This window comes from Charadrius vociferus, unplaced genomic scaffold (assembly GCF_000708025.1).
Source record: "Charadrius vociferus isolate BGI_N301 unplaced genomic scaffold, ASM70802v2 scaffold101, whole genome shotgun sequence".
Lineage (NCBI taxonomy): Eukaryota > Metazoa > Chordata > Aves > Charadriiformes > Charadriidae > Charadrius > Charadrius vociferus.
In genome coordinates this window covers 291,432-304,013 of record NW_009646941.1, presented here as the reverse complement: position 1 = coordinate 304,013, position 12,582 = coordinate 291,432, and the positions used below count along the sequence as shown (strand labels likewise).

The window sequence follows — 12,582 nt, the reverse complement described above, 5'->3', positions numbered from 1 at the left end:
TTTCCTTCCCCCTTCCCTCTTTGCCTGTTAACAGATATCTAGAGAGGTAGGAAAGTGCTACTTTGCTCAACGTTTCATGCAGTTCTGATTCCAGCTAATGACACTTGGCATGTCTGCACTTCACAGCCCCGGGGCTAACAGTCAGAGAAATGCAAGTGCTGCTGGAACAGCCTGCCCAAAATGTAGCGGAGACCAGCAGCTCCAGAAAGCAGCTGGACTAACTTGGTTCCAGGGAATGCGTTTGTGTAACAGTGTGTGGTGCTTTCTTACATCGAATGGGCAAACGGTCCATGGGACTAAAGGGAAAACACTGCAACGTGAGCCGTGAAGGCAAAAGCGTGGGCAATGATCAAATGTAAAGAGGCTGAAAGTGCTGCCGAGGCTAGGATGGGCACTGCAGGCACATGCAGTCCTGGCAAGACCTATGCAGAATTTTTCACTTCTGTGGTGAATGAGTGTGTGAGAGACACCCAGCAAAAAATGAGTTTGGCACTACTGCCTGCTAGAGAGATACTTTCAGCCAGGAGCTGCAGGTGGGGAAAGACAAAAACGACAAGTTGCCAGCACAGGATATTTTTCTCTTAGTTGATCATCTTATTTCTGTAATTATGGACATGCTTGCCTTTTCTCCCCTCCCCCCCTCCCCCTCCCCGCCCCCTGTTGTCATGCAAGTGTTTCAGGAGCGCAACTTCCCACATTAAATTATCTGGCCAGATAAAAGGCAAGGAGTGTTCAACATGTGAGAGCAAAGCCCGGTTACCCGCTCTGCATCTTACCAACATAGAGCTGGCTGTACAATTCCAGTCGTGTGTGTCCTTCCGTTGGTGCTTTCCGGACCTCCAGGGGTAACTGGTCTACCTGCAGGCTGGCCTGTTTGACATTCCTCTCGGCGTTCACCCGATGCCACTGGTCATCATTGAGCTGGTTGGGAGATCTAACGACAATTTCCACGGGCCCGTTTCCAACATCAAATGAAAAGGAAACCTCTGTAGCAGCTGAAACACCAAGAAAAAGGGAACCCATCTTACCTTGTAAACAAATAATACACTTATACTTTCTAAACAGATAGGAGTCATATTTACTAGAAATACGCACTGCTCAGCCACCTTTCAGGATTTATAAGCACGTTCAGTTCCTTCTAACTTGAGTAGGATTTAAATATTTCCAAGAAAGCCAGTGTGAAAAGTTTCTATAGCACGTGAGGGAAATCAAATCAGTTGGGCTTGTAAAATTTAACCAGAATTATATCCTTGAAGAGGATTTTTTATTTCCACTAATAATTTCAATAATATCAGAAAAATGTGTTCACCAGTTTTTAGAAGAAAACATCAACAGACCCTTCAACAATGACATTCATTTTTTATTTCTGCAGCTTTCAAATTTCTATATTTTTTTTTTTTAGGGAAATATGTACTTTGATAAAAAAGTGGTAAAGAGGTCTACTTTTTTTTTTCTTCTTTTGAGGGGCAATTGATTTTTACAATCAACTAATAATGCAATGATAACAACCTATGTGAGATTTTATGGCTGAAAAAGAAATGAATTCTTAGCAAGCACTACAGTGCTCCATTTATAGTACATGATTTGAAATATGTTTAGAAACTTTACATATGTCCATTAGACTCTACTAAACATTCCTCCAGGTCATCCTCGGCAAACTATATAATTGATACTTATTATTAAAGAGGGAGTGTGATTAATAATATATAGATGGTTTTGGAATGAAGAAATGTAATTTTGACTTTCTTGTTGTTATTTAGTTTCTATAATTTGGGAATGTAAATTATATTATGGTGGCAAAACGGCATATGAAAGGGTCACCAGAAAATGGATTATCAATGATAGCATTCACAAAGGAGGATACCAGACAGAAGGAAAGACAAACAAGAGTTTTTAATTTGTTTTTCTTACATATAAAATAAAAAAGCTGCAGTGCACTTTTAATTCTTCTCAAAAATCTCTCGTGCCCAATTATGGACTCAGTGTTCCCGTACAGCTGTGGTTTGGTTGAATTAATAAAACAGTCTTATAAAAATCTTACTTGGCAAGGCTATTAAATCGTGGTAACACCACTCCATGTTCATTATCACTAACAATACTGATTAATAGTGGGAAATATTTTTGCACATGGCCTAATAGAGTTTCACAACGTTATGTCAGACTAAATTAAATGCATTTTTATGAAAACTGGAAGGATGGGAATAAACTTTTTACAGATAATGCTCTTTCAAACCAGATTTATTATACAATTGACACCTTTTTTTTCCCTGCAAATTATTTTTTGCTTTGAAGAACGTCTTCAGATCTCTTTGCTCTTAGGCTTCAATTGCTTCCCAAAACCTATCTGTCTACAAGGCTGTAAAATGAGAACCCCTTAGCAGACTTTTCATCTTATTCTGTGGCAACTGATGGCACCGTTGATATTGTTTGTGGGTACCTTGAGTACAGCCCCATCCAGGATTTTGAAAACCTCTCCAAGAATGCTTGTTTGTTTGCAAGCTCTTGGTCTTCTGGATGGAAGCGTCTCTAATATTTTAAAGGAAGATTATTATTCCTTTAAAAGAAAAAGAGAAAGTATAGAGAATTGGCAAACAGAGATATTTCAAGTAGAAGTTCTGTGCCTGCATAGTTTAGCTTTATGCATGGCTTTAAACTGAAATCTGTATCACAGCCTGAAAGACTTACAATGAAATTCATACTTATTGGAGAAAATTATTCACTCTGACATAAGAGTACCATTTGTATAAATTCATATTATATTTTTATATTTAATCTTACAGATAGGGAAGGAAAAGCATTCCAGAAAAATCTTCTCATCAAAGGTCGTTTTCAGTGCATGTACCTGCTGACATGCTGAAAGTCAGAGAAGGCAGTACAGCATCTATGGGCTGTGCTGATCCATCCCAAAGCAACCTAAAAACATGACTCTCATAAACCAAAGGGGAGGAAATTTATTTGCCAGACTGATGGACTGAAAAAACACGAAGTATGTCAATGAAAAGAGCTTTGCAGATGGGCAGAGGTTGCATGACAGCACGTCTCGCATCGGAGTTACAGTGCTGGTTCTGACTCTTCCTTCTCAGCTTCCATTGGAATGAATTTTTTGAGTCTACAGATTAAGTATATTCCCCAACCAGGGGCATCTCTAGCTAACATTGTTGGTACTTGTACCTTAACAGAAATGGATGAACATCTGATAACAGGCACATTAGTCAGAAAAGGAAGACAAAAGCAGTTGTACTCCCCCAATAAATGCGGCGGGGCATGTTGGTGACAACTGACACGGAGAAGACCGAAGTACTCAACAACTTTTCTGTCTCAGTTTTCACTCTCTTCATTTCACTTCATTGCTCTTCCCACACCTCTTGAGTCCCTGAATCTCAAGGCAGGCACTGGGTGAATGAAATGTTCAAGGTCAGGTTGGACAGGGCTTTGAGCACACTGTGCTGCTCCACCTCATCCTTTTTCCTCTATCCCAGCTTTACTGCTGAGCACCGTGTTGTATAGTATGGAGTATCCCTTTGGCCGATGTTCAACTGTCCTGGCTGTGTCCCTTTCCAAATTCTTTGCTACCCTTGGCCTACTGACTGGGGAAGAAGTGTGAAAGAGAGAAGGCTGTGACACTGTGCAAGCACTGCTCAGCAATAGCCAAAACACTGGTGTGGTATCAACATTGTTTTAGGCACAAATCCAAAACACAGCACTATACAGGCTGCTGTGGAGAATGTTAAATCCATCTTAGCCAAAGCCAGCACAACATGAGATTTGTTCAGAAGTTCAGTGTAACTAGTTATGTAGAAGAGTAGCAATTATTTAGGTGTTTTTCCTAAGTATGGTTTACTTTTCAATCTCCCTATGTCTACACATACAACCCTTGCATGATGTGGCATCTTTGACTTGAATACATCCTTGGTTGACATGATAGGGATATTATTATGTCAAACTTCTTTTGAAGGGGATGATTAAAAGATATTTAACATACGTGTGCACCTGTGACTATTTATTCACAGTGACCAACTGAACAAGAGCAGTATTTTTTCAGAAACATGTAGAAAATGAGCTGCACAGGTCCCATAGATTTCTACTGGTCAGTCACTTTGTAGCTCATGAAGTGAGTCTTCCTAATGATAATTTTATTTTCTATTCTACAAAATACTATAAAACTCAAGCCAGTTGTTCTAAGAAACAAGAATGAGGATCAGACATTGAACAAATGTCTGAAATTCCTTAATTATGAAACAAAAATAGAAAATAAATGTGGGGTTTAGTTTATTCAATCAGTACAATGTTTTGTGATGGAAACTTCATAAAACTGAACTAGGGTGAATTTTTTATGTGTTACTGCCACATACATTCACTCAATAAACTGAGGCTTGTGGCTTAGTTTTACACTTTCTGTGCAATTACCTATAATTAAATCTGAACACGTTTCTTTCATCGATTCAATTTTCTAAGGTCTCAGGTCATTGTCAGCCATCTGTTCAGAACGTAGAAGTGCAACTTTGGCAAACAAAATGCCCTTCTCACTCTTTGTTCTGTGTTATTATTTTGTAGCTCTATTCAGATCCACCATTTCCTCATCTTAAATCTAGGAGGCATTTACCCATAAAAAGGAAGGGGCACGACTGAGCCACCTTGCAGGAAGACCTGGATAGGCTGGAAGAGTGGGCTAACAAGATCCTTACGAAGTTCAACAAGGACAAGTGTAAGGTCTTGCACTTGGGAAAATATAATACAGGACTGCAGCACAGGCTGACATGTACCCAGCTGGGGAGCAGCTCTGTGGAAAGGGACCTGGGGGTCCTGGTGGACGACAACCTCAATATGAGTGAACAGTGTGCTGCTGCAGCAAAGAAAGCCAACAGGATGCTGGGTTGCATCAAAAAGGACATCATCAGCAGAGATAAAGAAGTCATTATCCCACTCTACTCAGCGCTTTTCAGGCCACACCTGGAGTACTGCATTCAGTTTTGTTCCCTGCTATACAAAAAAAGATGTGGACAGGCTGGAGAGAGTCCAGAGAAGGGCCGCAAAGATGATCAAAGGACTGGGGAGCCTGCCATATGAGGAAAGGCTGAGAGAACAGGGTTTGTTCAGCCTTGAGAAAAGAAGCCCTAGGGGAGACCTTATCACCCATGTTCAAGTATTTAAAGGGTGGCTACAAAGAAGATGGAAACTCCATTTTTACAAGGAGCCACATGGAAAAGACAAGGGGTAATGGATAAAAGTTACTCCTGGGAAGATTCTGACTGGGCACAAGAGGAAAATTTTTCACAATGAGAACAATCAGTCATTGGAATAATGTCTCCAGGAAAGTGGTGGATTTCCCAATATTGGACACTTAAGATTCGGCTGGAAAGGGTGCTGGGCCATCTTGTCTAGACCGTGCTTTTGCAAAGAAAGGTTGGACCAAATGATCCTCGAGGTCCCTTCCAATCTGGCGTTCTATGAACCTATGACTGTATTGTCTGTGAGATTCTGCATTCCTTGGGTCCTTCCTTTCAAGGCTTTTTGGTAGATATGCTTTAGTTAAACGCAAGTTCTGAGGCTCAACCATGCGGGAAGTAGCATGCGTTTCTATGTCCTTTGCTATGCTAAGGCTAAACAAGCTGATAGACTACTTTGGCATTCAATATCTATGAACAGCTAGGTCTCCCATTTTCCTAGAACTCCTTGTGTTTCAAGTCTCTTTCTTTCCTGTTTTCCTAGTTTGATCCTTGTTGATAAATTGCAGGCTAGGATCTCCAGCTATAATGAGGCTGCCAGCAAAGAAAGAGATGCTGACAGATGGGTGGGTGCTCACAAGATGCTAAGCAGTAGGTGGAGGTTCTCAAGACACATCAGCTGTGAAAAAAAAAGGAAGAGGCATTACAACCCTCCTCACAGTCAGTTTTGTATGCCTGTCTCTATTTCTCTCCTTCTCTCCCATTATCCTTTCTCTAAAACACATACTTTCATCTGCTCCCTGTACTTTGTTTCCCTTACCTCCCCTGATGTATTTTTATACCTTTCAATGGGACTCACTGATGCTTTAGTTTACTTACATCAAAGGGAATAGTATCTAACTTCTTTTGGATCCTTTCGAAATCCCATTCTTAGAACATAAATGCCTTGTTACAGCTAGAATTGGAGATCACTTGCTTGGCTGTAAAACCAGATACAACTATAAGCTATAAACTGTAGACAAATCTGCCAGACATATATTTCACCCCCATCCCCCTACTTTGCTTGCTTGTTCCATAAAAACAACAGCTTGAAAATATTCTATCTCTGTAAGGGAAATATCTGCCAAACTTCTCGGACAGTTTGTTTGTAAATACACCTCTGACGAAGGTCTCGCTGACTAAACCAGTAGACAGAATTCAGTGAAAGGATTGAAAATGAATGAACATTTAATCAACAGATAGAGATGCTAAATGTATCTACAGGTAGTGGGTTGTGTATCTTTATATGGAATCCATCACCAGGGTCAAGATCAGGTCTCATGTCTGTAGTCATTGAAATCCTTCCCATTGACTTTAGTAGGCTCTGGATAGAAAAGAGGGCTTTCCAGGATTTGAAAGCAACTATCTTGCCCACCTTTCCCACTTACACTCAGACCGCTGAGTATACAGAGTTTTACAAAGTCATCTCTAAATTACCTGCCCTGCTACCCTCATTTGCGCAGGGGTGAGAGATGGCCATTCCAATGCTGACAGCAAAACAGCATTGATAGGTTGTTCCTGGCTGCTGAAAATATGTGGAAAGGGCTACAGATGCTACCCTGAAGTGCCATATTGGAACACAGGACCTGCTTTGAGGAGGCCACTTCTCAAGGGACACAACTAAAAGTTAAAGCCACCAAAACATCTCAGAGAGAAATTTTTGGACCAAGTTGCTTGACTGCAATGCAGGAATTACTGCGTAGCTTGCTTGTCTGTTAATAATCAGGTAGTTGTCAAAAATCATGACCATATTTACAATAATTGGACTAAGCATCTGGAAGATTTCATCATTTATCTAATTCCCAAATGAAACGGCCATTTGAACTAATGAGCTAAAGCTTCACTCATTTGACCAAATGACAGTGCGAATCTATGCCCAAGACTGCAGTGAACCCTGAGGTAAGTGCCAAATGAACTAGCTCTGGAAGCTGTACAGCTGCATCAGCATGATGATGTGCCAAGAGTAATTAGTTCTAATGAGAGGCTATACTGCACCTAGGATCAAACCCAGCATAGCTGAATGCTGATTTATGTGGACATGCTATCTTTCTTAGAAATAGCTTAGGTATCTCTATAGCATGGGAGTTCATTGTACTGATGAGACACACTCTACATTTGCCTGTAGGTTAACAAGTCAAACAAAAAAAAAAAAAAATCATGCAACTTTACACTCTCTTGGATCTTATGCAGTCATTTATGTAAGTGTCAAGAAGGTAAACAGGGCGAATAAAGCTATCACTTTAACTTCATTTAACATCCACTTCTCACGGTATAAATCCATCCACAAGATATTATATAATAACAAATGAGGCTTAGTGTCTTTCTGAACCTTTAGAACAAGCTGATACTCTGTATGGAGCAAACAATCCATCGGATGATCACAGAATCACAGAACCATAGCATGGTTTGGGTTGGAAGGGACCTTTAAGGATCATCTAGTCCAAGCTCCTTGCCATAGGCAGGGACATCTTTCATTAGATCAAGTTGCTCAGAATGCCATCCAACCTGACCTTCAACGCTTGCAATGGTGGGGCATCAACAGCTTCTCTGGGCAACCTGGTCCAGTGTCTTACCATCCTCATCGTAAAGAATTTCTTCCTTACAATTAATCTAAATCTACCCTCTTTCAGTTTCAAATCATTGACCCTTGCCCCCTTGTTCTGTGACTACAAGTGTTCACAAAAAGTCTTTGTCTTCTTATAAGGCCCTTTTATGTAATGAAAGGCAGCAATAAGGTCTCCTTGGAGCCTTCTCTTCTCCAGACTGAACAATCCCAACTCTCTTTGCCTTTCTTGATAGAAAAGGTGTTCCAGCCTCGTGATCACTTCTGTGGCACTTCTCTAGACCCACTCTAATAGGTCGATGTCTGTCTTCTCCTACGGACCCAGAGCTGGACGCAGTACTTCAGGTGTGGTCTCACAAGAGAGGAGTAGAAGGGGAGAATCACCTCCCTTGACATTTTGGACACACTTCTTTTTATGCAACCCACGATGCGATTGGTTTTCTGGGCTGCCAGCTCACGTCCAATTTTTTGTCCACCAGTGCCCCCAAGTCCTCCTCCGCGGGACTGATTTCAATCCATTCATCACCCAGTATGTAGTGGTACTGGGGACTGCCCCGACCCAGGTGCAGGATCTTACACCTGTCCTTGCTGAACTTCATGAAGTTCACATGGGCTCACTCCTTCAGCCTGTTCAGGTCCCTCTGGATGGCGTCCCTTCCCTCAAGCTGTCAGCTGCACCACTCAGCTTAGTGTCATCTGCAAACTTGCTGAGGGTGCACTCAATCCCACTGTCTATGCCACTGATGAAGATATTAAATAGTATTGGTCCCAATATGGACCCTTGAGGGACACCATTCATTACTGGTTTCCATTTGGACGTTGAACCATTAACTGTAACTCTTTGGATGCGGCAATCCAGCCATTTCCTTATCCATCTAACAGTCCATCCATTAAACCCATCTATCTCCAATTTAGTGGCAAAAATGTTGTGAAGGAGCAAAGGCCTTACAGAAGTCCAGATGATATCAGTAGCTCTTCTTTTGTCCCCTGATGTAGTCGCTCCATCATAGAAGGCTGCTAGATTAGTCAGGTACAATTTTCCCTTGGTGAAGCCAAGTTCGCTGCCTCTAATCACCTCCCTGTCATGCATATGCCTTGACATAGCTTCCAGGAGGATCTGTTCTATGATCCTACCAGGCAGAGAAGTGAGGCTGACTGGTCGGTGGTTCCCAGAGTCCTCCTTTCTACCCTTTTAAAAAATAGGTGTGATGTTTCTCCCTTTTTCCAGTCACTAAGGACTTCATCTGAGTGCCATGACATTTCAACTATGATGGAGAGTGGCTTGTCAATTGCATCAGCCAGTTCCCTCAGGACCCTGGGATGCATCTTGACAGGCCCCATAGACTTATGTAAGTTCAAGTTCCTCACTCAGGTGGTCACAAGCCTGAGTTGGGTTACAATGGGAGAGACTTCATTCCCCCAGTCCCTGCCTTGAATTTCAGGGACTTGAGATATATGGGAAGAGAGATTACCATATATAAATAAAATATTACTTCCCTGTGAAAAAGGAAGTACAGTGACTGCTAACAGAGTTAACATTTTGATGATATAACTGTAAAGTTAGTTTTAAAATATGAGTGATTTCAGAAATTCTGTAATAACATTACTGATTTGTTCTCAGTGAAATTCTTGTTGCCTGGAGAAAATATTAAAGACATTTTACCTTCAGTTGTAAGAAGTCTAGAAACATGTATAGAAAGGAGAAGAGAAATTAACTTCTCAATGAAAGGTAAAGGAATGAAAACTGAATGGCTTTAACCACTAACAGTTTGGGGAAAATGATACTATAATATTTAGAAAAGATACAAATAAAAATCCAAGGGTGTTTTTTTGCAAATATTAAAGAAACTAATATATGCTGTATAGGATTATTAAATTCCTCTGCAAACTCATCAGGAATACAGAACTCTTCAGAATGTCTGAAGCTGCTTATGAGCTTTTCAGAGTGTTTTTATATGTTTTCATTTTGAAAATTTCAAAGTATGTAAAAAAAAAAAAGGAATCAAATTGAAAGATAAAGAAAACAGCTTTGTCAAATGCGGAAAAGAGCATCCTCTGAAGTGCCTATCCTTCTCATATTTTTGATCCTTATTTTCTCCACCATTTAGTCTGCAGCCTGAAGGCACTTGATTCATTCTCTGCTGTGTGCAGTATCTACATCTGGTAGCTGCAAACTTGCAGTGACATTTCTTCGTGAATGGACAGGGAATTAGATCTACTGAGAGATGTTGTCCTGATTCAGCGAGAGCTGCTGTTTTCTTATGCATATGACTATGTTGTCACATTGTAAGACAAGAGTGTACACAAATAAATTGTTTTGCTGTATATTTAGAAGACATGAACTTTAATACATTATTGTCCTTCTTCCGTGATAGTTTCACATCTTCTTTCTAGTAAGATTTAGAACTGGACCAGTAATTTCAACAACTGGTCTAAGTTGTCAAAATTGTTGTCTAGACTATATAAGACTGAGCCCTAGCTTCCTGTTTACAAGAACAAAGCATATTTGGATTAATGGGAATTACATATGTTAAAATCCTTGTTTCATAATTTCGTTTTATGACTATTCAACTCTATTTTCATATATCTGGCTGCCTAACTGAATAGACAGCTGTTTTGGTGTTCTTTCATTGCCTGTGTTGGATTAGATGCCCTCTACTATAATAATCTTCGCCTATTGTCTCCATGCTGAGCCCTTGAAATTCATTATCCTCACCTGTGGTTTTAAGCTTAGTTATTCAGTATATACCAGTTGACTCAGAAGTACTCTACTACATTGCAGCATAGTCCTGGGAAATTCTGGGACTCCCATAGTCTGGGATTCCTAGAGTACTGAGAAATACTGGGGAGAGGAGATGACAGAAAAAAAAATGTGGAAAAAAGAAGTGAAGAGACGGCAGGTAGAAGCTGGAAGGTAGGAAAGATAGCAACTAGCGGTGTACTTCTGGAGTCAATCTTGGCTCCAGTTCTCTTCATACCTTTATTAATGATCTAGACGATGACAGGGCAGAATGTACCCTCAGCAGGTTTGCAGATGTCACAAAACTGGGATGTCCATGCTGCCATACAGAGGGACCTTGACAGTCTGGAGGAATAACCTGAGAAGAACCTCAGCAAGAAAAGTGCGAAGTCCTGCACCTGATGAGGAGAAACCCCGTGTACCAGTGCATGTTGGGGGTCACCTGGCTGGAAAGCAGCTTTGCAGAAAAGGCCCTGGGTATACTGGTGGACACCAAGTTGAACATGAGCCAGCGATGTGCCCTGGTGACAAAAAACCCAAATGGTATCCTGGGCTGCATTATCAGGAGTGTTGCCAGAAGACTGAGAGAGGTGATCCTTCCTCTCTACTCAGCACTGGTGAGGCCACACCTGGAGTATTGTGTCCAGCTCTGGGCTTCCCGGCACAAGAGAGACGTGGACATACTGCAGACAGTCCAGTGAAGGACCACTAAGATGATTTAAGGGACTGGAGCACCTCACGCATGAGGAAAGGCTGAGAGAGCTGGAGAAGAGAAGACTCAGGAGGGATCTCATCAATGTATATAAATACCAGAAGGGAGGGTAAAAAGAAGATGGACCCAGATTCTTTTCAGTGGTGCCCAGTGACAGGACCAGAGGCAATGGGTACAAACTGAAACACAGGAGGTTCCTTCTGGACTTTAGGAAACACCTTTTCAATGTGAGGGTGACAGCTCTTTGTAAGGATTTATTTGAAGCCCACTGTAAAGTTTTTCATCAGCTTCAGTGGAAAAGAATGCTGATGGGCAGGAGGACTATTAGTTCATTGATGATAATTTGCTTTTTGTCTCTGTTTCCCTTGCTTAACCTCTAACGCTGAATACCTGCCTCTCTGGATGGAATTTGAGCATAACAGTGAGCTGGCTTGCCGAAGCTCATGCTAGATAAGACTACAGTGATAGTTGCAGGTAGAAGGAAGAAATTAAAAAGTATATTAATCACCAACAGTAAATGTGTGTTTCTGGAGCATGGCACCAGGATGGCTTTTGTCTGTATTCATATAGCTAGGGGATTCTAATAGTGTCTACTAAATAAGATTTTGCTAATGTGATCTATATTTCTGGCAGCTTAAAGTGTGCATTATTGTTGTTTCCCCACATAATTCAGTTCCAAAAAGTAAATCACAAAGAAGTCCTACATTTTCCATTTTTCTCCAGTGCATGATTGCATTAGGAAAGTCAAAGAAATTACATTTTGTTTCAAGTGAATATATAAAGAAATAAAAAATTACAGGTCATTATTCTGCTAGTCTGTTGGCTAGTCTGCAGCATCAAGCTTAATTTTATTGTGTACATGCCACTTGCACCAATATCCATCCCTATCTACATACTCTGAAACATCTGCAGGTGTATTTCAGTCCTTCCTTATTGCTGTTTAACATGACTTCAGCTAGCAAACTATGGGGTTTTTTTTGTCCCTTTCTGTTTTTCTGTATTTAAGGGCATAATAGACTGGGATACTGCTGTGTAGAGTATTTTCCTCAAATGCACATTTACAGCTGCGCTGTTTCAACAATACTAGCATTAACAGTGGGCTATTCAGTACCATAGTCTGCTCTCAAAAGGTTAAGAAGTTGCATATAGAAAGAGGCGTGTCTGTTAGATGCAGCACTTCTCGGTTACCGCTTGTTTCTGGTAGAAAGCGATTATGTCAGTGAGCTATTGTGTTTCTATGCACACACAAGATTAGATTACTCCTTTGGAGCCGAAGCTGGAGCAGAGAACAGTGCAGACTTCCAATCCTTCCCCAAGTTTTCCCTAGGGTGGTCCAACCTGCTGTCTGGATGCAGCTGAGGGG

At 41.0% G+C, this 12,582-nt stretch overlaps 1 protein-coding gene across 1 annotated transcript in view; it reads right to left on the bottom strand.

Moving 5' to 3' along the window:
• CNTNAP2 (contactin associated protein-like 2) overlaps nt 1-12,582 on the bottom strand; it is a 335,871-nt gene that overhangs the window by 91,297 nt on the left and 231,992 nt on the right. The window contains exon 7 of the mRNA XM_009895048.1: nt 777-995. Coding sequence (XP_009893350.1) covers nt 777-995 — 219 coding nt within the window. The remainder of the gene's footprint in view (nt 1-776; nt 996-12,582) is intronic.